Below are 24,069 nucleotides of genomic sequence, written 5' to 3'. Positions count from 1 at the left end.
CTGAAGTTGGGGTTATGTCTCCTTCTGGTCTTGAACCAGGGATTTTTCAGTAAAATAGGTAAACGTGTTAATCGCTACGCCATGGAGCATTGTTTGTTTGTTTTTTAAAGACTAGGCTCCCAGTCTTTCACAGTAGCTTTGATTTCAATGACAGTCGAAGTTATCAAAAAATATTTTGTGAAATCTTTCACAGCATTATTGTTTTTTGTGCATAACAGAAAGAGCAGTCTTCATACAGTTATGCTCAGTCTTTGGCTAAAACAATATCGGAAATGCTAGCAGTCTGATATAGAGCCCAATCAGTATATTGTCGGCCGATATTAGCTTTTTGCCGATATTGGCGCCATAGCGTAGTGGTTTACACATTCGCCTAACAAGCAAAAGATCCCTGTTGTGAACCTGGGAGGAGACACAAATTCCTTTCGGAAAGGGTACCTGGTGTTTTAAAAAAAATAATAAAAAATGTGCTATATCAGACCCACTATGGTGACCCCTTGTGAATAAAGGAACAGCTGAGAGTGGCTTTATTAGTTTTTACCAATATATCAGAATCAGCCAATTATCTTCATGTATCAGCTGATGTATCAGCTGTACATCTGCACCTAGAGGATAAAGGACACGCTTTCGAAGATGCCAGTGTTCACATTTTGGAAGGGGGAGACAGATGGTTTGATGTCTACTGTGAACCCCCCCTCACACCTTACTTCAGGTGACCTCAATAGGTTACATGACAGTGTTGGAGCAAGGTCTCACAGTTTCACCTGAAACCCTTGGTAGTTATTACCCACACCTTTTTTTTTTTTTCACACCCTGGCTCATATGATGACGCACATGATTAATAGTGGGTCAATGAGCACCTCCAAAGGTGACAACCCCCACCCGGGACACTCCACCTTTTGGTTTTAAAAGAAGCCTCTTGGATACGAGGTGAAAGGTCTTCAAAAAAATGTTTTTTCAAGCTCTTGAAACTATCGTTTGATATATTAGACTTTTAAATCAAATATCGGTATCAGTATAAGTTGGAGTATAAATGAAGCTTCTGTCAGATGAATATATTAGCATTGTTTCACTGGGTTAGTCATCACATCCACGATGCTCAGTGTGCTCATTGAAGAAGTGGAATAAGGGTGTGTGTGTGTGTGTGGTGAAGCAAGGAGAAGACAACAGTAAGATAGAAAAGAGTGCCAGTGAGAGCATTAGGTGTGAGGTCGATGAGAATCTGGGGCTAAACGGTCATCAGTGACTGCGTACTCACTGATTCCCAGCAGTGTTTTGTTGCTGTAGTGTACTTTCTCACATCGTCTGCATGTGGTACTGTAAGTGTTCTCGTTCTCTTCCGTTTTGTTCTTTGCAGTGCTGTTTGCCTTCTCAGTTTTTGTTACTCTTTGCTGTAGTTTACTTTTTTGTGTGACAGTTTTAGGAAAAATAGTTTTCCCCCCCTCATGTTACATGTAAATGTAAATATAAGTGCTTGCTGCGTTGCAAAGTAGATTGTAAAGCATGTGTTCACTTTTATATACAACAGCAGTCGGTGTTCCTAGAGGATATGATGTAACGTAGGCATTCAGTGTGAGGGGCAACTTCTGGAGCTGAAACATGAAACCAGTGAGGCAAAAAACACTTTTTCTCTTGGAGCCACTTGAGGCTGGTTTCAAAAGGGAGTCAGACCCCGTAGACTAAGATGTTAAAATATCCAACTTTACAGCATTAAAAATCATATTTCCAGCCTGGTACAAAATGTAATTTTGGCCTATATTGATGGTTTCCCCCCTTCATATCAACTCTGAGTGGGGTGAATCTTTCTGTCATCCACCTGAGTTAGGGGTGTGGGGTGGTGTGACTGGTGATTAAACTGGACCTCTTTACTGTGTGTGTGCTTTTTGGAGCATTTTTAGTGGATTAACTGACCTGGGATGGTTTGTGTGGTATAAAACATCTTTTAGTGGTTGAGTTTTATTAGTCCACTATTTAGCTGATATATGTCTGTGCATTGCACCTGTACAGTTTGTGAACTCACTCACTTACTCATAATAAATGCAACATTAACTTTTATTTCAAATGGGCCTATGAGTCTAATATTGATTGGCCTTTTATACTTTTTTCACACTAATGTCATTATTTGGAAAATCAGGCTGTACTACGTGGAGAAAAATATATGAACCTAGTGCAGCTCCAGACAAACTAAAGGCTGGTAATGGATTAATTATCTTGGCTTTATTCTGTTTTCCTGTCCAAAATAATTGGCATTTTCTTTTTACTGTTTTTAAAACTCTATTTTTTATTCTCCTGAGAAAAGTTTACCTGGTGTTTTGATGGAAAATGGTGAGTTAAGATCTCCAGAGTCTCTCAAGACAAAAATTTAAGGAGGAGTGGCTGCGTGGAGAGTTTAAGAAGGAGCGATTGTAGTTAAGGCCTTACTCATGGGGGTATTTAAGGTGTATTCAAGAGGTTTCTGATAGAAAATCATTTTCAGAGATGTACAAGGAGAGAAAGTAAAGTCTGAAGAGAGCAAGCAGGAAAAAAGGCAGAGGCGAGGGTGAGATGCAGACATTTGGTATTAAAGGCTGAGATATTTGGAGGAGAGCCGTACTCTACTGGTAATAATCTGGTGCAGCGTGACTCCGGTTTATCTTACAGGAACATCAATATCAATTTCATCATTTCAAGACAACTGGGTCATTTTTTTTCCCACTTTGAAACAAATGAGAAATGCAGAACAAAAAAATGAGTTCATGACTTCAACAAAACTGAAAATAGAGATTTGTATTGATGTGAACTATTATAGATTTTGTTTCTCATTTATGTTTGTGGCCTAAAGTAACTCAAAGGTGGAACTTGATGAGTTTGCATTATGTCATGTCAGATTTCTTATCAATTACACTGTTAGACTTGAGGCTAGGGATAAAGTCCTTTTATAACAAAGAAATGATACGTTACTGAGAAAAGTAAAAAAAAAAAAAAGCCCATTGTTAGGTAGTTGCTAGGCAGTGCGATGATGTCATAATATATCATGCATAATTCAACAGTTCTGGATATAAATGAAATGCTATTGTGAAATTAAAACAATAGGATGCTTTTATAAGGTGTTAGAGGCACATAAATGTTGAACTGGGTCCATTGCTAGGCAAAATGATGACGTCATGTTATCTGAGATAGTTATTATAACCTTCAGGCATCTAAGATGTACCTGTGCCCCAAGTTTTTTTTTTTAACTCCTTATGGTGTAGAGACAGAGGCAAAATATTTTTCTGTTAAAGTAAGATTAGTATTAGTTTTAATATTATTTTTAAGCCAGAGTGCACTGAAAGCACGTCCAGTACCTGCAGAAGAATGGACTCAGATGTACTGCATGTTCATGTTCATGTCTTAATAAACCTGTGACTGAAATGATCTGGTGGTTTTTCTAAGAATTTTTCTTTAAAAAAATCCAAAGTTAGTTACAGCTGAAAACATCTTTACATCACCAGGAGTACATGCTGATCTCTGCACATTTTTTTTTTTTTTTTGGAAACAGAAAACCTTATTTCTAACACCTCTCCCACTGGGTGCATAGATTTGCATATAAAGTTTTTTTTTTTGGTCACCAAAAAATTCAGCAGTCAGGAGTACAGAAGATGCAAATAAAGATAGGGAGGAGGAGAAGGAGAGAAAATCGAATAATTCTGGACCTCCTGGACTTTTGGCATTCTCAATGTTCAGTCGCATTGTGATGTTTAGTATACGTGTGGCTTTCCCACAGGGCTGCATGTGAGAAGATAGCACGAGAGGAAACGAGATAGAGGCAATTTTCTTCCATGGCTCAAAGGAGGGAGGGGTGCTGTAGAGGGAGACATAATTGGAGGTTCAGAAGAGGAAAGCGAGCAGCAAGAGGATGGGGTGGGAGATGGTTTGATGATCTCTGTGACTTTGCTTTGTTTGTCTCCTCAGTGTTGGGCTGCAGTCTGAGTGCCATCAACAAACAAATTATGCTTCCTTTCAACAGCTGGTTCTTTTTCTTCACCATCTCTTCCCAAAGCACGACAGATGCACATTGAATAAGCAGAACGAATAGATGATCAAAGCTTTCATCCTCTTTCCAGAGGTTAGCCCATTTCAGTGGGACGGCTGTATTCCTGCTATTTTTAATGCTAAATATCTTGCTGCCCCAGTTCATGGAAATATTTCACATCACCTTTGATGCTGAAAGGGGAAGCTATGCGCTCTCACCTCCTTTTACATTACGGCTGTCTTGGCTGGGATAGCACACAAGAGAGAGCGCCTTTGAATTTCTCACACAGTGTTATTATGATGCAAATTCAGACGCGGTGCTCCAAAATGGCGGTTGGAGGTGACATTTAACCTACTGTGACCAAGCACGATCACACGTTGCCAGATCACCGGTGTGATGCTGCCACCATGCTGATATTTGTCAGTCTGAAAAGCCACACTGATGAATTATTTTGCTTCCTGACGTACCGCAGAGGGAGGTCCAAAGCTGTCCAGCGGAGGTTCACTGACGCATTCGTCTGATTAATTTATGTACTGAAAACACACCATTCATCACGTAGATACTGTAATAGTGTGTGTTTATGGAGTAATTGGATTTGCTGCCAACAACAGAGCTGCAACCATTAACAACTAATCAGTCTCAACATGCCAATAAGCCAATAAGACAGAGCCTTTTTTTGGGGGGGAGACTTTCACAATCAGCTGGCACAATTAGTAGCATGTGACCCAAACTTGAAGCGATACTTGTGTTTTTTATGTTTCATTTAAGGCAATTTCATTTGATTAATTATGCTCAACCAGTTAACTGTGGCTTTCCACTTTAGGAATGAGTCTGAGGATTTTGCTCACTCTTACTGACAGATCTTATTAGCTGTAGCTAGCTAATTAAACCACTTTAGCCAGCACGAGGCGGTTGAGAGCCTCATCTCGAGGATTCTTACACGTGTGTTTGATGACTAAGTGCGTGCTGTGTTGCTGATGTGTTTAAAGTTTCACGAAGAAAAAAAAAGCATTTCACACAGACAATTTGAGTGCTCTGATTGAGTAGAAAAGCGCTATATAAGAACTAGTCCATTTACCATTTACCATTTACAATGAGCTTGGCTGAGGTTGTTGAGAGACAAAGCTGCTCAACAGTAATAGCATCCAAGACTGGAGCTGGGCAAGTACTCCTACAGCTTTTTTACCTATAAAATGTGTTTAGTAAATGTAATGCTCCTTGCTCTCTGAATTAAGACTATCCTCATTTTTACATCCTACATTAGGGCAGCTAATCAACCTGTTTGGATTTAAGCTGAGTCTGCCATCTCTGGATGCTTGCTTTCTAAAACCTCCACACAGCCACTAGATGGCCTCAGGCGTTACTGATCCCAGGGACCTGTCCTTCCCGCCCACTCACCCACCCACACACACACCTGTTCTCACCTGTCTCCTCATAAATTCTAAACCTGGCAGGTGAACTTGTTCTGTGCCAGATTTTCTTGTCATGCATGCTCAGTACATCACAGATTGTTTATGGCATCCCATTTCCTGCTTTCTTTTCAGTCCATTACTTTACCTGCCCTGATACATTTGCTGTTTGCTGGAGGCAAATACCAAAAACAGTCTATTGATGAATAACTATGAATACATTAAACTGTTTTTTGGGGTTTTTTTGTTGACAGCTGTGACCTTTTCACTACAGAAAGTTGCATTTTTTTTGTATTAAGTCCTTGCAAAGGAGAAAAGTGAGGCCAGGTTTAATAAGGGTAAAAAGTTCTAAATAAAACCCTGTAACATCATCTTTCAGTCTGGTACCAATCTGGAACTTTTATAATTTATACACGGGCGAAAAAAAGTGGGGTGGAAAATCACTGCATATGGTTGTTCTTTATTGTGAAGTCTTGGCAGATGGATCGAGCCGTGAATCAAATTACAGAGGCATCACAGAAGCCCAGGTAATATTATGCACAGCGGGTTGTGCTTGACATTCAAGGTAGTGGTTGTTGTGGTCAGTCTGTCCATTCCATCATGAGGTCAAAAGCTTAAGATACAAGGATGGAGAATATTTTCTTTTCACAGGACATTACAACCTCTGACGGCACCACATACTTACCTTTTGTCTTCTCCAAGCAGCTTTTCTCTTGTTTTCCCTCTGCTGCCATTTACCTGTCTTTGCTTTTGTCATTCTGTCCTTTCCTTTTGTACTTGAATGAGATTTTCTCCTTGGTTTGTACCTGGCCCCTTAGAGAGATAACTGGCTGACTATGGCTGCAGATTTCACTGAAGCCCCGCATGGCTCAAGTCAGCACTTGTCAGCACATATTAAGGTTAATTTCTCTCTGGCCCTGTATTTGCTGGTTTAACTTAAGTGAAATACCAAACTGATGACCTTATTGGAAACATGACTTCCTTCACTGCTTTGGCTTTATTAGAAGCAACTTACTAACCTTGGCATTCCTCTGTGAAACATAATTTAAGTGAATATTTGAAAGAGAAAGTGAACAGTGAAGGCGGGCCAAGCAGAACCCAAACAATGAGCTGAAAGATGTCATGTTCTTGTGTGGCTTTAAATATTCAAAATACGACTTTGCTGCACAATGTTTTACATGCAAACCAAGCAGAAAAGGATAGATTCTTTTTTTATTCAGTGCAAAGTCTGAACAACCATCAAGAAGGCCACTGAAGGACTTCAGACACAAAATGTGATGAGCATTTACTACAGTGTAGGAGTGAAAGGCTGGTCTGTATCACCCTCACCATGGGAGGAGTATTTTTTTGTATTAACATTTATTATTGCTATTAATGTGTGTTAACATTGGTCTTAACCATCACTATAAGAGACAGTGGACCCAGGGTATACACCAGCCACTGCATTTATTACACCTTGCTAGTACCGGGTTGGACCCCCATTTTGCCTTCAGACCTGCCTTAAATCTTCATGGCACAGATTCAACAAGCTGCTGGAAACATTCCTCAGATTTTGGTCCATGTTGACATGATAGCATCACACAATTGCTGCAGATTTGTCAGATGCACATCCACGATGTCAATCTCCTGTTCCACCACATCCTAAAGGTGCTCAATTGGATTGAGATCTGATGACTGTGGAGGTTATTTGAGTACAGTGAACTCACTGTTGTGTTCAAGAAACCAGTATGAGATGATTTGAGCTTTGAGACATGGTGGTTTAACCTGCTGGAAGCAGCCATCAGAAGATGGGTACACTGGTCATAAAGGGATGGTCATGGTCAGCAACAATACTCAGACGGTAAACCACCCTCATTTTTGGCAAGCCCGTGGGAATTTTAGCCTCGGTTGCCTGTTTTTAACTGATAGGACTGACACCTTAGTGTGGTCTTCTGCTGCTGTAGCCTCTATCTGTTTCAAGGCTCAGCATGTGGTCAGAGGTGCTCTTCTGCATACCACGGTTGCAACAAGTGGGTATTTGAGTTACTATTGCCTTCCTGTCAGCTGAATATAAAGTGCAGGTAAAGTCATTGTACTGCCTCCGTGTGCATCTCCAGCAAAAGTCTGAGTGCTAGCAAAGGTGAAAAGGAAACAGTACTTCCTGGTCTCCTTCAATTTTCTTGTGGTTTTCCATTTGCCAAGGGGATCTTTGCAAGGCTTTGTGGTTATTTTGTCTTTTTCTGGGTTTTGTTTCAGGCACTCCACAGCTGCCTGGATTGGCACTGAGGGAAGAGACAGCTATATTTATTTTTCTACCTGCCATTTAAAGTTCATTGAACTCAGAGGGAAAAAAATACTCTTCTGAAATTCGACTTCTGTGTAATGCTTCTGTTGGTGTCAGTTCATGCTGCAGTGCTTTGTGTTCTCTTGTCACAGAAATACACTGACTGGGTAATTTTGCATTTAGTGAGAAACTACTCACTATTTTTTCTCAGTAGACAAAGAGTAATTTATGTTGCAATATGTCATAATATGACTCTTTTTCTGGGCTGTATTTGGCCGCTCAGAGTGGTTGTGGCTGAAGTGGCTGGTAGGTTGTCTAATAAATGCTAAGTGGTTGGGTTGGCTTGGACAAGACCCTGAACCCATAGTTGCTCCCAGTGGCAAGCAAGAACCTTTCAGGACACCTTCTGTGACATTCAGTGGATGAGGCATAACATTCAGAACCAGATTGCAGGGCACTAAAAGTAAAAACCAAAAATAGTAAGATGCATTTGCTTTAATTATTTTTTACTTTTAAAGCTATCTAATGCATCATCCTTCTCTAGACAATTAATTTCAGCTTTGTTTGCTCGTATAAAAAGTGCTTGGCCCCTTAAACGTGTTCCCATTTTGTGCATACTAATGACTGTCCTGTCCACCAGGTCTACATTCTTTGTGCTGTGTAATTTCCTCTTTTCTGTCTCGTACATCATAGGGGAATAGCAAGGTGCTGTGCAGTTGATGAATGGCTCCAGCCTTCAATTGTTCCTCTTCTGCTGAACCTTTGTTCCCTCTCTCCCACACACACACACACACACACACACACACACACACACACACACACACACACACACACACACACACACACAGATAAAAAAAAAGTGACATAGATTCATACAGGAACACATGCCTCTATAATCAAGACTCTCTCGGACAGTGAGAGTCTGAGGCAATCAATAAACTCCTGAAGGAAAACAAGAATGTTTTGAGTTAACATTTAGTATATTAAGTCCAAGACATGCACACTAACAGACACACACACACACACACACACACACACACACACACACACACACTGCATTGAACTGCCGTATGCAGAAATGACCTTGCAAAAGTTCTTGTTTTGCCTCTCTCACACTAAAGCCTGAATTTGCAGAAAAGTCACAGCCTGTATTTATTATCATTTTTACTGAGGCAAACGCCATTCAAAATGGACTGACAGACATTTATTCATCCTGATTTTTGCTGGGGGGGGACTTGGCCTTTGCTTTTCTTCATACTTATCTCCCATTTACAAAACAAAACTCTTCACACTTTGGTTTCATGCTGTACCAGCACCAAGAGAGTCTGGCCGTCTGTCAAGGCAAAACAAAGACAAAGACAGCACACTCTGAGTTTCTCTCTCATTTTAAAGGGATCACAGCAAAAGAAGCATCTCGCATAGGAATAACATGGCAAAGTAAAGCACATAATCTGGGGGGGTAAACCAAAATGCCACTTGTATACTGGCTTTTTAAAATTAGATTTAGCAGCTACAGGAAGTGTCATCAGAATTGGTAACGAGAGTTTACCTTTCATCAAACTAAAGATTTTTATGTTGATCTTTTTGAGACATACAAATACTGTAGACAGAGAATAGAAAATGCATGACACAGGTGTTATACCTGATCTTGCAAACAGCTGCATCTGTGACCAGCATGGTGATATATGCTTTCTGTTTATGTGTAAACAGTCTTTATCAGATGCAGCTGATTCTGCATTAGGAGGAGTATTTAATCATACTCATAGTTGGCGGCTTATCATGGCCCATTCAGTGTTTCCACACCTATTATCTTTAGGAGCGAAACTTTCTCAAGACAACAGCCCCGGGGGATTTGAGGCTCTATGCAATCAATACAGAAGAGCTCTGGGGGCAACAGACAGCCGTGTCAGCTATCAACATGTAATAAATGGCTGCACGAGAAATCATTGTGGGAATCTGTATCTCTTTAATGTTTATTTCTTTTTCATATGACTGCTGATGTGTAGTGACTCAGCTGCATTTTCATTTGGCATCATTCATTTTAGAGTGATGGGAAAATGCAGCAGGTACAGGATACTGATTTGAGCTGAAATGATGTATTGCTGCTCTGTGTGTGTGTGTGTGTGTGTGTGTGTGTGTGTGTGTGTGTGTGTGTGTGTGAGAACATTCTGCCTTCTGGAATAGGGTTGAGCCAGAAACATTGAATTTTAATTTTGTGGAATCCAGGATGATACCTGCAACGGCAGAAGTTAATGAGCTTTACATTCATTAAATCATTTAACCCTGTTGTACAGTCTTCGCACAAAATCTCAACCCTTTGTAAAAACTGCTTGTTCCTTTATGAATTCTTACTACTGTTTATGTGCACTGCTGCCTTCTTGGAAGGTTAAGTTCGGGTTGGTGGGGCTGGTGGGGACGTTCCAGTTGGAAATTCCAGCTGGGAACTCAGAAATTCTGGCTTCCCTCTCAAAACACACCATAGAAGTAAGCAGGGTTTCCAAGGGTGTGTTTAAAGGGCTGGCACAGGCCAGTCACTTCACACTTGCCCATATGAATGGGCAAGTGTGTCCAAACGTTTGACTGGTACTGTATAATTATTAAACTAAATAAAAGTGATGCACACGTTAATGAATCGATAATTGCAATCCAGTGGTCACATGTATTTCTGAAATGGATCATTTTGTGTAGTAATTTGCCTTTAGGCACTTTAAGCATATCTTGATACTAATATTTTGATGCTAATGAAAATGAAATTTGAATGCATGCTTTGTAACAATTTTTTACACTTGCTTCTTTTAATTTAACACATCACACTATATTGTATCACACTATAAAGTATTTGCTCATTTGCCTTCATACACACATGAACTTGAGTGACATCCCATTCTTAGTCCATAGGGTTTAATATATCAGCCCACCCTTTCTGAAATGTCTTGGTGTGCTGAAGCATTAAGAGTTCCTTTCACTGGAACTAAGGGGCCGAGCCCAACTCCTGAAGAACAACCATAATCCCCTCTCCACTAAACTTTACACTTGACACAATGCAGTCAGACTAGTACCGTTCTCTGGCACCCACCAAACCCAGACTCATCCACCAGATTGTCAGACGGAGAAGCATGATTTGGTACTCCAGAGAACACGTCTCCACTGCTCTCGCTTCCAGTGGTGGCGTGCTTTACACCAATGTATCCAACACTTTGCATTGTGCTTAGTGATGTAAGGCTTGGATGCAGCTGCTTGGCCATGGAAACCCATTCCATGAAGCTCTCTACACACTGTTCTTGAGCTAATCTGAAGGCCACATTAAGTTTGGAGGTCTGCAGTCATTGACCTCAGAAAGTTGATGACCTCTGCACACTATGCTCCTCAGCATCCGCTGACCCGGCTCTATCAATTTACGTGGCCTACCACTTCCTGGCCAAGTTGCTGTCATTCCCAATCTCTTCCACTGTGTTATATCATCACTAACAGTTAACTGTGGAATATTTAGTAGTGAGGAAATTTCATGAGTTGTTGCACAGGTTGTATCCTGAGAGCGACCCATTCTTTCACAAAGCAGAAGCAGAAGCAGTCTGCATATCTAGGTGCTTGGTTTTATACACCTGTGGCCATGGAAGTGATTGGAACACCTGAATTCAAAGATTTGGATGAGTTACTGAATACTTTTATCAATATAGTGTACTTCTTACAAAGTAACCCCTGATACAAAACTATTTTTAAGTTGTTAGAGCACCACTTCTCATTCAATAGAGAGCAGATGAGTCTAAAAGTCATGCCCAGTGTATCAGTTTCTGATTGGTCCCCACAAGTCCTGCAGTATCAGAAAAATGCTGGAGTCAGCTCCTCCTTTTGCTTATGTATAATGTATAAAGCAATTAAATAATCCTGGAGGAATTGAATGTAGTGATTATAAAAAGGATCATAAATATGTCGATCCTATGAGGGTTTATCCAAATATTCCTAAGATCAATCTCTGTTTAGAAGTAAACTGATAATTTTTATTTAATTACTTTTATTTATTTATTTATTTCTTGGTTTGAGATGTTGCCAAAAAAACACCACCAACGGCCAAAAGAGAGAGAGGGAAAACTGAGACAGAGCCATGCTGAATGTAATCTGAGCCCTTCACAGCACATGATCTGACACCGCTCCTCCGGCGTCAGCTGATGACTGATTCAGCTGACCTTCACAAGTTTGATTTATGTGTGATTCATCCATCTGACACTGCTTGGGAACAGAGTTTCATGACTTTTCCCCTTACTTCCTCATAGGTAACTTATTATAAAATGTTTAAAGAGTAAAAGAGTTTTGATGTGAAATTAATTTCTAATGTTTTTGTTCATAAGATGGTGTTAAACACTGCTTGGACATATGAAAAAAGTGGGGTTATATTATTGAAATAATGATCCCTCTTTGTTTACTGTCAACATGATGATTGACAAGTTATTTAATTTCCATTGCCTTAAGGCTTCACTGAAAAACTTGTAAGGTTGAATGGTTATTGGCTCACTGACAACCACAGCAGGACCATTGAATAGCCTTAAATTAAATCCTGAAGCAGCCCCTAGATGAGTGATAAATAGAAAGAAAAGTGGTTTCCAGTAGGAAGTAACCTATCCTTTGTGGAACATAACATCTCTGCCAGTCTGCTCCTGTCTTTTAGTGGGGCAGTTTATGCCTGTGGAGGTAAATAGATTTTGCAGAAACCTGGGAAATGAGGTAATAAGGAGTTGGTAATGAATAAGATTTCATTATGCACAAGTTGGAGGCACTGACAGATCTGTGTGTGTCTGTGCATGAGCTTTGATGATGAGCATACTCTGTGTTGGTGTCTGTGTACTGAAGGTGTCAGCAGCATTTCTGCTGTGCCAGTGAAAGACAGAAAAAAACAATTGTGTTCTGTTGTGTGAGCTGCATGAGCCGGGAGTTAAACTGAAGACTGTACAGCTCGTAATGTCACACTGAGCCCTGAGAAGAAAGCAGGAAGTACAAAGGAGGCGGTGTGTGTGTGTGTGTGTGTGTGTGTGTGTGTGTGTGTGTGTGTGTGTGTGTGTTTTCTTTAAAAACAGACATTAATAAAATGGCCTGTCATTTCCCAGAATCAGTACTTGGCTGTAATAATTTTAGATTTTTAAGTATTTGCTTTTAAGAGCTTGTACCAAAATTCATGGAAGCGGTGCAAGGAGGAAATGCGGGAGCGTGTCCGTGTGTGTCTGTTGGAAGTTTAGTCGCCTTCACCACTGATAATCAAAACCTGTTCCAGCCTGGTTTACCCTGCAGTGGTGCAATAACACCTGAAAATGATGGAGCAGACTTCATTATGTGGACTAACATTTCCACTGACCTCATGGCAATAAATCCAATTGCACTGAACCCGCAAAGGAAGTGATCTTGTCTTTTGTCTTTAGCCTTAAAACCAATTTAATTATGTCTTTCTCTACAGCAGGTCCTTGTGTTATATCACAGTTCAGTGACTGTTGAGTAAATGTGGCATATAGTCTGACACTTATTTTACTCTACAATCCAGACTCTCAGAGTTTACATCTCATTAAGTTCAGTTTCTATTAACTTTGCTGGCACTGCATCAAAGAAGTTTAATAAAATCTCAGTAAACTTTTTATTTTCATCCTGTGTGTCAGATATTTGAATCTTCGGGTCTCCTCTGCACTTGTTTGGCACCACATATAATCAGCTTGCTGGCAGGTCTCCTCACAAGCTTGTCTGGCAACAGTTGTTATTTTTCGACATCACTTTAACCCTCATTTTGTAAGCAGCTGCTTACAAAATCACATCACCCCTATCCCTGCTTTCCTTCACTGGCTTCCAGTGAAATTCAAACTCCACTTTAAAATCGTATTAATAACATAAAGCCCTACATGGCCAGCATATAGAGAGTATACAGCAGAGCTACTCAGACCTTATTCCAGTGTTTGGCCCTTCCGATTATGTTATCAGGGTCTTTTAACTGTTCCATGCCCTTATTTTAAAACCAGATGACATCACGCCTTCCTCAGCTCTGTCTGTGGTTTGTTTTAAACAACTGCTGAAACCCAATTTTTATAGGTTATAGGTATAGGATTTATAGGTAGCATTTTTGGACTTGTGAAAGTTTGTGTGCAGGTATGACCCTAAGACTGTATGTTTCTGTGTCTGTATGCTGGAACATGTGCGCTGACTGTGAAGCACTTTGTAACAGTGTGTTTTTAAAGAAGGGCTGCAAAAATAAAGTTATTGTTATTCCCATCTTTCTCAGGTGAAGTGGAATTGAGGGAGATGTGGTTTGCTTCTCTTCTCCACTTGTTTCTCTCATGTCCTGTTTCTTTCTTGCCCACTTTTTTTCTCTCTCTCTGCCCAGAAATTCCTGCCCAGAAATTTCGCCATTTAAGAAGTGTCTCACAATTATGCTGACCTTTCCTCTCCAGAGAATTTTTTTCTTAAAATATTTGTTTTCTTCTTTTTCCAGGGCAGTTGGAAATTGCACCACCCACTGCAGCACAGTTAAGATATGGTAAGAAGTCGATTTGCTCTTGTTAGATATAATAACTCCTTTAATGTGTTCCTCTGTATATTTTATCCTTTTCATTTTATAAGATGAGTACTTAAAATAAATTGCTCACTAATCTTGTAGGATGACGGCTAGATTGACATGCTTCGTTTAACAGTCAATCAGGCTGGGAAGGTTAATGAAGACCAGTTTAACTAATGGCTCATTGCTAATGCGTTGTTTCCATGGTCTGCCCAAAGGAAAGGAAATGCTGTCGTGTATATGGACCTAATAGATTTGATGTCTCAGACAAGCGAAGGAATACAGGAGGAAAACAGACTCTGAATCTGGGGTGTGAAGGACTTAATATTTAGCTGTTCCATCATGCTTGACCACATGACTGATATTTAAATCCCCATTAGCACTTACTAATGTAATAGCTCCTCTGAATAAACACTGCTGCAGCAAAGGTGTGAAGCCATCAGAAGCACATAGAAAATAAGACTGTAGGCATGAACATAAAACAAAAAAATAGACCATCAGTTAAACAGGTATGGGAAAACCTACAACTAATATCCATAATGACAATCTGCCGAGACACAGCGAACAATACTTGTGGAACTGTTATCCTAAGCCCATTGACTTACTAAAATCTTTTTTAAAGTGGTTTTTATTCAGGCATTCTCTAATAAATAATAGTAGAAAATTCCACTGGATTTCTGCCACATATAGACCATGTTCTTGGAAAAACATTTGTTCAAGGTGGAGGAAGAGCTATTTCATCCTTATCTACCTTTGTATCAGTGTTTCTTTCTAGTCGGGATTCTTGAGAAAGCCCACTTAATAATGGCCTATGCAAAACTATTGTGTAGGCAGGTAAAAGTACATTTTTAAAGTGTTATTTTTATTATACAATGGTGCGCTGGTTAGTGCTATCCCCTCACAACAAGAATGTCCTGGGTTCAAATCTACCAGATGGCTGGGTGGAGTTTGCATGTTCTCCGTGTGCCTGCACGGGTTCTCTCCGGGTACTCCGGCTTCCTCCCACAGTCCAAAGACACGCATGTTAGGTTAACTGGTAATTCTAAATCAGGCGTAGGTGGGAATGTGAGCGTGAATGGTTATAGGCTGGTAACCTGTCCAGCAGGTTCTCTCACCCAGCAACAGCTAGGATAGGCTCCAGCCCCCATCCTCGCCCCCTCACTATCCCTGAATTGGATAAGTGGTTAAGAAAATGGATGGTTGGATAGTGAATTTGTATATGAAGAATTGTTTTCTGTTGCCACTGTTGTCTTTTATTCCATCCTCGGTCATCTTGTGTTAAACTAGTCAGCACCTGCCCACAAGAGGGTTTGTATTAGAAAACACTTGAACCACACATTTTGTGGAGTAAATAACAAAAAAAAACCTTTATTTTGAAATAAACCCAAATTAGCCAAATTTTTCTCATACTCACACAGAAAGGATGTAATCTAACTGCACGTGTGCAAATCAGTGCACGTGTGGGCATTTTTCTCCCCGTTAGGGATCTCACGAGTTCAGCTTTCTCTCATCACTTCTGGTTGCTCGAAGGTTTGGAAGCCTGCTCTTAACCTACTGTAGTTCATATCATCTTCTGCTTGTCTTTTTGCGTAATATTTAACAAAGAGATTTTTGTCGCAACACAGACTTTATGGGGGGAAATATTTTGTCTCGGCTGGAGCAGAGCGTTTGTCTTTTTGTGCTGTGTTCTCTGCCTGACACAGAAGAGACAAACTTCAAGTGAAACATTGACTCAGCCTGGTGCCATCGAAGCAATAGTGTCGCACACGTTTGTGATCATGATTTCCATCAGCGCAGCAAGTCTTTTTGTCGTGTGTTCTGTTGTTGCCTCACTTTTTTCCCACCGGGATTTACGGGAGTTGTTGACGACTTCCTTGGGAAAAGAAAAGAATTACTGTAAGAACAGATGTGTTGAGTATGTGAGAAATGGAGCCGTGACCTAAATATCATGAAAAAAAACACTGCATCTGTCTGAGGGATGAAATCCTTCAGCTCCTGTTAGGGCAAGCTGAGGGGATGGGGGCCCACCTGAGGAATGAAGTCTACAAAAAATGCCTGTAATATCTTTAATATTTCACGACGGAGAGCACAAAGTTCTTTTTTGTGATGAGCTCAGGAAAACATTAAAGGAACCAGATAAAACAGAGTCCAGACCTCTGCCTCTGCCTGTAGGAAGCAAAGTTTGGGCTGAGACTGGAGGAAGGGTTTTAAGTTAACCAACATCAGTAAGGAAACGGGAGCCCTGATGTCCTCAAACTTCCTAATTGAAATTTCCACACTGACTGTGAAAACTGTTCCAAAAATGATATAATTTGAACTAACATAGCCAGAGGTCTCTCTCTTTTTTTTTTTATATTTAGTTAAAACTCAAAGGATGTTTTATCCTCCAGTGTGCAGAACAGAATCCTGAGACAGCTGAGTCCAGTTAAGATAAGGGCTACTTGCTGTGAAATTCAAATTTAGGGTATCCACGTGTTCACTGTTTTTAAATCTGTAAGGACGGCTTCATTCTGATGTAATTTTCTGAGGTTAAAATGAAAAAGTGATTCAGGAGCATCTGCATTTGAAAACATGTTCGAGAGATGACAGGCAAATGATTTACCGAATCATTCAGTCAAGCTTCCCTGACTGACCTCACTTACTGCTGTTAAGAGGAGCTGTTTAATTTCACACCCGAGCTCCAGTTTGTTTCTGCAGGGAATCAACTCAAATCTAACACCGGGAACCTTAAACACTATGATTTAGTGCTCTCTTTGTCCTATTTCAGCGTACGTTTGAAGGTCAGGGTTGCCTCTGGTAGAGCATTAGCCTGTGTTTAAGTGTCGAGTGAGTAGGTGTTTTTCGTATTGTGCTCAGACTCTCACAGCAAGATTGAAAGTGCTCGCTATTTGCTGAAGGAGCTCTGCGGCACAACAAGAGCCGTAGAGAAGACGGGGATTGCAGTGATTAGGGTTCAAGCAAAAACTTTTCTGCACATCTGTTACTTAAACTAGACTGAACTTCACTTGAACTTAAGCTTGAATAAACTTTGCCGGGCTGGTGCGTGACATTTTAAAATTTGCTTTGATAGCACCAACAGTACATCAGGCTGTCTGTAATATACACATACGCACTGCTGGAAGTAGATTTTCTTGATATTTATGATGCTGTTTACTTTTTTTATCATAAAAAAAAATCCATTCCATTTTACTGAGAGACAAGTGTTCACCTGCTGGATTGCGAGCTGTCTACATTTTGTCAGCGGCCATGGCGGTGCTTAAGAAATAAGCTGAGAGAACTTACCCTAGACCGCATTATGAGCATGCACTAATGCATTACCTGATACTGATTTACAGGGTTTGTTTACTCACCAGCACACAGGTGTCTGATGTTGTCATATCTGTTACAGTTCTGTTCTAAAACACTCCTATGGTTGATGTGTTATTCTTTATCCATGCTAAGTCTAGTATTATGTGTCTGATAGTGAGTTGTTGTGTTTACTTTCCAGTTCTGCTGCACAATGCACTCCCTTTTGTTGGATTTGGGTTCCTGGACAACTGCATCATGATTGTTGCTGTAAGTGTCAGTTTCATATGTATGTGGGTGAGTGTATCCAAACCTTTGACTGGTACTATATATAATATAATATAATGCAATTCATATTCATCTTTCAGAGCTGGCACTATTCTTTTAGTGTCAGTCTCTGGAGGTAGCTACAGTAGCACAACCTGAAGATCACAGGTTACTTTCCATTTCAGATGGAATAAAAAGTTTCTGCTCTAAAGGAAACCACAAACTGAGAGACTCAGAGCTTCTGCTGAATTATGAAAAAGTGATTTAGAGGTTATACTATATTCAGTACCAGTCAAACGTTTGGACACACCTTCTCATTTAATGTTCTTATTTATTTATTTTCACATTGTAAATTAACAGTGAAGTCATCCAGTCTATGAAGGAACACATAAGGAATCATATAGTAAACTTAAAAGTGTTTAACAAACCAAGATATGTTTTAGATTCTAGATTCTTCAGAGTAGGCACTTCTTGCTTTGATTACAGCTTTGCACACTCATTTTCTCAATCACCTTTATGAGGTAATCACCTGAAATGGTTTTCCAACAGTCTTGAAGGAGTTCCCAGAGGTGCTGAGCACTTGATCCCAATTGGCTTTAGATCAGGTGATTGTGGAGGCCAGGTAAAAAAAAAAATCTCAAATTTGGACTCATCAGACCAAAGGACAGATTTCCACTGGTCTGATGTCCGTTCCTTGTGTTCCTTGGCCCAAGCCATTCTTTTTCTCTTGTTGCTCTTCCTTAGAAGTGGCTTCTTTGCAGCAATTCAACCATAAAGTCCAGATTCACACAGTCTTCTCTGAACAGTTGATGTTGAGATGTGTGTGTTACTTGAACTCTGTGAAGCATTTAGGTGGGCTCTTATCTGGGGTGCTGTTAACTTGTGGTTTCTGAGGCTGGTAACTCTGATAAACTTATCCTGTGCAGCAGAGGAAACTCTTGGTCTTCTGTTCCTGGGGCGGTCCTGATGAGAGCCAGTTTCATTATAACGTTTGATGGTCTTTGCGACTGCACTTGAGGATACTTCTTGAAATTTTTCAGATTGACTGACCTCCGTTTCTTAAAGTAATGATGAACTATTGTTTTTCTTTACTTAGTTGAGTAGTTCTCCATAATATTACTCAAATAGGGATATTAACTGTATACCAACTCTGTCCCTTCACAACACAACTGATGGTCTCAAACACATTAAGAGGGCAAAAAATTCAAAGAATTAACTCTTGACAGGCACAGCTGTTAACTGAAAGCCATTCCAGGTGACTGCCTCATAAAGCTGACTGAGAAAATATCAAGATGTGCAAAGCTATCATCTAAGAAAGAGATGCCTACTTTGAAGAAACTAAAATATTAAACATATTCTGGTTTGTTTAACGCTTTTTTTTTTTTACTAAATAATTCCATATGTATTTCTTCATAGTTTGGATGACATTACTATTGATCTACACTGCAGACAATTTTTAAATCATGAAAAACCACTGAATTAGAAGGTGTGTCCAAACTTTTGACTGGTACTGTATATAGATTAAGTTTTGACCATGGGTTCTGCAAGGTAAGAAGCTTTGCACTGAGCTTTGAGTTATGCTACAGTCACACTAGGGAAAACAGTGACCGGAGACTGTGTGCATTTAATTTGCAATTTAATTGCGTTTGAAATGGTTGCTTTGAAAATAAATCATAGTCTTTCTGAGTGGAGTCAATTTGGCAATTACTTGTAATCCATATGCAAAATGTCATAGGCGCTCAGCAACCTTGCTTTTATATAGGGATATAACCGGAATACAATGAGTTGAGTCCCAAAGAGTTGCTTACAACAGTGTTCACTGAGCTTTCCCTTTGTATAAATTAACTTCTGTCATCTCTGTGTTCTCCTGTTTTTTTTTTTCAGGGCACACAGATTGAGTTATCAATCGGCGTGGTTCTCGGCATTTCAACTATGGCAGGTCAGAGAATCTCATATTCTTAATGCAACTTAAATCTTTATTTTGTTTTTTGTGTTTTGTCTTTTCATAGCATTAATTACCTGAATTATGTCAAATGCTTTAAACAGCTAAAGAAGGGAGTCGCCCATGTGTTAACAGTGCAACACTTTTTTCTGTAAACATGCTGAGAAATGTGTGCTAGACTTCCTCACATTTGTTTTTCCACTTTGAGTTTGCATGTACGTCACATTTGGTTTCCTGTATGTTTGTATGCAGAAAAGCAGTATTTTAAATCAGTCACTTATTCTTAAATTTGATCAGATTTAGGAAAAGAGAAAATTTGACAGTAGCAACTTAGACTCAGCTCATGTACAGCTGCCATCATGTGACGACGTGCTAAATCACAGTGGACTCCCGGCTCTCCAAATGGAAGAACGGGCGCTTTCAGATTAAGTGTTGACAGAGTGGAACTGTGTCATAATGAAACCTAATAAAAGAATTGTGATGCTGTTTTAAAATAATTATAAGGTGAGGTCAGATTAAAGAAGGACAGGAGGCTGGCTGCGATAATAAAAACTTCATGAATATGTTAATGCTGATCATTAGCACATTGAATGGATATTATAATATCCTCTCAATGATGCACATTTGAATTTTTATCACTTGCCCCTGTTCACTGTATCTAGAAGAGACCCGTACGTCGCTCTGAGAATGAACACATAGCAATGAGCAAATGGTTAGTTTTGTGCGACCATCTCACTCAGCGTTTCAGATTTAGTGTTTTGTTAAGCTCAGTGAAAGAGAGTGTCCTTTAGTTTGTCGTTAATCATGCCCAGAATAAAAGGAAGCGGAGTTGAACAGCAGTGGGCATTTCCCTTTCAGCTGTTGGCAGTGATGGCAGTTCTTTCTCTTGAGCTCAAGCTTTTAAACGTCCAGCAGACTGGGTAACCTGATCTGTCTGAAAGACTTTGAAGTGCTACTGCTGCTGTTTCACCCCAGAGCAGAGGGGGTAGAAGACCAGGGTTCTTTTTAAATTCCCCTTCACCTGGACGGATGTGAAAGACTTTACCTTTTCCTGTTAAATAGATCTATAAGGGATATACTGTAGAGAAGAGTCATTTGAATTTTCACTTCAAACATTTCCCCGTATATTTCTAGCCAAAGCCAGGTTTCAGTTAAAAAAAAAAAAATCTCCATTTGTTCATTTTTTTTTCCCAGCGAATGGATGATTGGAATTTTGATTAAAGCAATTTCAGGCATGGTAGGACTTGCAGAGAGAAGGTTATCAGGCAGAATGTGCAAAATTCATTTTTAGAGAGGACACTGAAGTTTGACAGCAGAGCTTGTTATCTCTCTGTGGGGAGGTTTTCTAGCCCAGGTTTGACAGGGAGCTGTAGCAGATACCCTCCTTAAATTAGTAGTTAGAAAAGAAAATCTAGATCCACCACAGAGCCACTCGCAGACAAGAAATACTGAGAACTTCTGTTCTTTCCTCAAGCACAGCCTTAACCCACTTTCTATCACTCTGGTCTGTGAACCAAAAGGCTGCAGTTATCTAACCTGGTCCAGAGTGATTTAGCACTAATGTCAAGTCTGTAGTGAAGACCACAAATCACATCCTAGGAGGCAAAAGTGCCTCTGCTCGCTCGATGAGGATGGAAGCTGCATAAATCGTCTACTGCTGACTTTTCTAATTACTTCAGTTAAAGAGCGTTAATGATGTGAAAAGCCCCAAACAGGAACAAATCTATGAAAGATTACAACTCCAAATTAACAATGACTGAAGTCAAAGAATGAGCCGTCTCAGGTCCCCACAGTTTGGAACATTTGATTGATTACACCAGTCATTTTCAAACTGGCGGCTCTCAGACGACCAGGCAAAAACATGAAGTGAAACTAAGGTATATTTATGTTTGTTTGTTTATTTATTTGTTTCAGGGAAAATAACTAAATGAGTGTCTGCTGACGGAGTTAGAGGCAAGGTTGAGATGGTTTGATCATGTGCAGAGAAAGTGAGAGTGACTATTTGGACAAATTATGTTGTTCTTTTGCTTTTTTTGTTACTCATTTTAAAAATTGTGGGATGTGAACTTTTTTCTGAAGCGGGACATGCCAGAAGAAGTTTGAGGACTACTGATTTAGACTTGATTTTTATTTTCAGAACCCCTTTTTAACTTTTAAGAGCTAAATAACATCTCACATTATTCCCACTCAGTGGGTCCTAAACTTTTTTCCTGCAGAGGTGCCCTGCAGTTTGGGAACCACTGTCCTCCTGACACATTTAATCCTTTTAGGATTCAGTTTGCACACTTGAAGCCTTGCAAACACACATTGGCAGCTTTGAGTGAAAACAGTAGTATGTAAGGCTGTGTACTGTTGAGTGTAGGAATACTTGTGTTCTTGTCACTGCAGTGAGGCTCGTTCATGCACACCTGTACAATATGGCTGACTGTATAGAGGAGGAGTACAGACAAAGGCGAGAGCCTCCGGTAAAATGTTTCTGCCGTCTCCCATTTGTAACTTCACATTGTTTCATGCCCCATTTATCCAACAGCAGTCGTCAGTGAATAATTCACATGCAGACAGTATCTCTGCCTTTGCTTCAGTTGGAGAAAGTTTTTTTTTTTTTTTTTTTTTTTTTGCCTGGTTCCAGGCATTTGAATCTGTCTGCTCCATCGAGCTGACAGCTCTATCTAATATTAGACAAACTGTTTTAGAAAGTTCCCAAAAAATATGATGAGGTGTATTTTTTAAATTTTATTTTTACCCCAAAGTGGTAATCCAAATAAATACTAAACACATTCACTACTTGACTACTTGACCAAAATTATTGTGACTGTTTGCAATGAACTTGCAATCTTGTTGCGTCTGAAGATTGCTTCGAAGACTGGGACCAGGTCAGTTGCCATCAGTTTGTTATTGAATGGGGTCACATTGGTAATTACATGCAGTCAAATCAGCGATTAGCTGTGATAAAACAGGCAAAATCGAAAAATCTGTTGCCACCTACATACAAAGAAATTTACATTAAACAGGAATTCAGCCAGAATCTCATGGATTTGAAACAGAAATGGTGACACAGCTGCTGCAGGACAGTGATTTAACTGCAAAATGACATAGGCCCTCAGCAATGTTACTTTCATATAGTAATAAAACCAGAATACCGCCAGCTCGCAATCAGCTGAGTCGAGTTCCCCATTCCAAAGAGACGCATCAAAGACAAATTGTGCTCATCAGCGCACACTGACACAGATTGATTGCAATGTCTTGGCAATCTGCGTTTATAAATTAGACAACAATTGCAATCTAAAGTGCTTGTCCGGAGCTTGAAGGTGTTGAATGCTCAACCTCTGTGCAACCAGTCGGTCATACCAACTACTTGCAATCAGTCGCTGAATGTGGAAAAATTCAGTGCAATCACCACTGATGCCACCCTATTTTTACTTTAATTTGACTGAGCCATAAAGTCTGTAGCCACCCCCCTTTTTTCTGGTCATTTGACTCTGTCTGTCTTTGATTTTATCCCCTTTTTAAAACCAAAACTTTTACTACTTGAAGAATGTTGTCGAAATATCAGTTACATGGTAATTTATATGTTTGGAACCAAGAATCACTTGGATTGTGGCGCACGTGCCTGCCCTCCTCATCAACCTGTCGATGTGCATCAGATCAGACCCAAAGAGGCAGAGAAAATAGCAAATTAAAGGCACCGCTAACCTTTTCTCGTAATTACATTTGAGTAGCTTGACCTCATAATCAAGTCTCAAGCTGGGCTCTCTCTCTCTCCATCACTGCTGTCTCTTCAAGGGCTGTATGGAGGTACAGTGCTTTAACATGAGCGAGATATTGCATCACATCTGTTTTAATCGTCTTCAGAGTGTAGGTTCATTAAAGCGGCGTGGTCATATTACCTCAAATCAAACACATTTGCGTGCGTGTGTGCGTGTATCCTCCTTCAGCTAACTTGTACATTGTGTGTTCCCTCTTCCTCTGCTGCATAGCCAAGAAGTCAATGAGTGTGAAAAGGATGCAGCGTTCCACACTCGGCTTTGTGACCATTATGAGTACACCATCCAGATGCTCTAGCCGTACTTGTCAGTGTGAGCACACTAAAAATAGTAACCTTAAGTATGAAGCACTGTACACTCGCATGCTTTGAGACAAAGCATCCTTTAAATAACCACACAGTGGACACTAAACATCACATCACCTAAATCAGCTAAAGAAACAGCCCCTTTTATTTGTGGTATATGTTTGTGTATCACTACACTCAAAAAATCAGACGGACAAGCTCAAGACCTGCTAGAGATGATGACTGTGCTGTGGCAGTGATGACACTGTCTCTTTGTGTGTGTGTGGTTTTTTTTTTTTTTTTTTTTTCTGGAGGGTTTCTGTAACGCTGCAGCAGCAATA

At 40.0% G+C, this 24,069-nt stretch overlaps 1 protein-coding gene across 2 annotated transcripts in view; it reads left to right on the top strand.

The window, feature by feature from the left end:
- Window positions 1-24,069, top strand: part of LOC115793830 (transmembrane protein 65-like) — a 39,564-nt gene that overhangs the window by 6,000 nt on the left and 9,495 nt on the right. For both annotated transcript variants that reach the window (XM_030748968.1, XM_030748967.1), the window contains 3 exons: window positions 14,124-14,168; window positions 17,674-17,741; window positions 19,623-19,677. In XM_030748968.1, coding sequence (XP_030604828.1) covers window positions 14,124-14,168; window positions 17,674-17,741; window positions 19,623-19,677 — 168 coding nt within the window. The remainder of the gene's footprint in view (window positions 1-14,123; window positions 14,169-17,673; window positions 17,742-19,622; window positions 19,678-24,069) is intronic.

This window comes from Archocentrus centrarchus, chromosome 16, assembly GCF_007364275.1.
Source record: "Archocentrus centrarchus isolate MPI-CPG fArcCen1 chromosome 16, fArcCen1, whole genome shotgun sequence".
In the NCBI taxonomy this organism is placed as follows: Eukaryota; Metazoa; Chordata; class Actinopteri; order Cichliformes; family Cichlidae; genus Archocentrus; species Archocentrus centrarchus.
The sequence above is the reverse complement of the archived record's forward strand: the minus strand, read 5'-3'. Positions and strand labels throughout refer to the sequence as shown.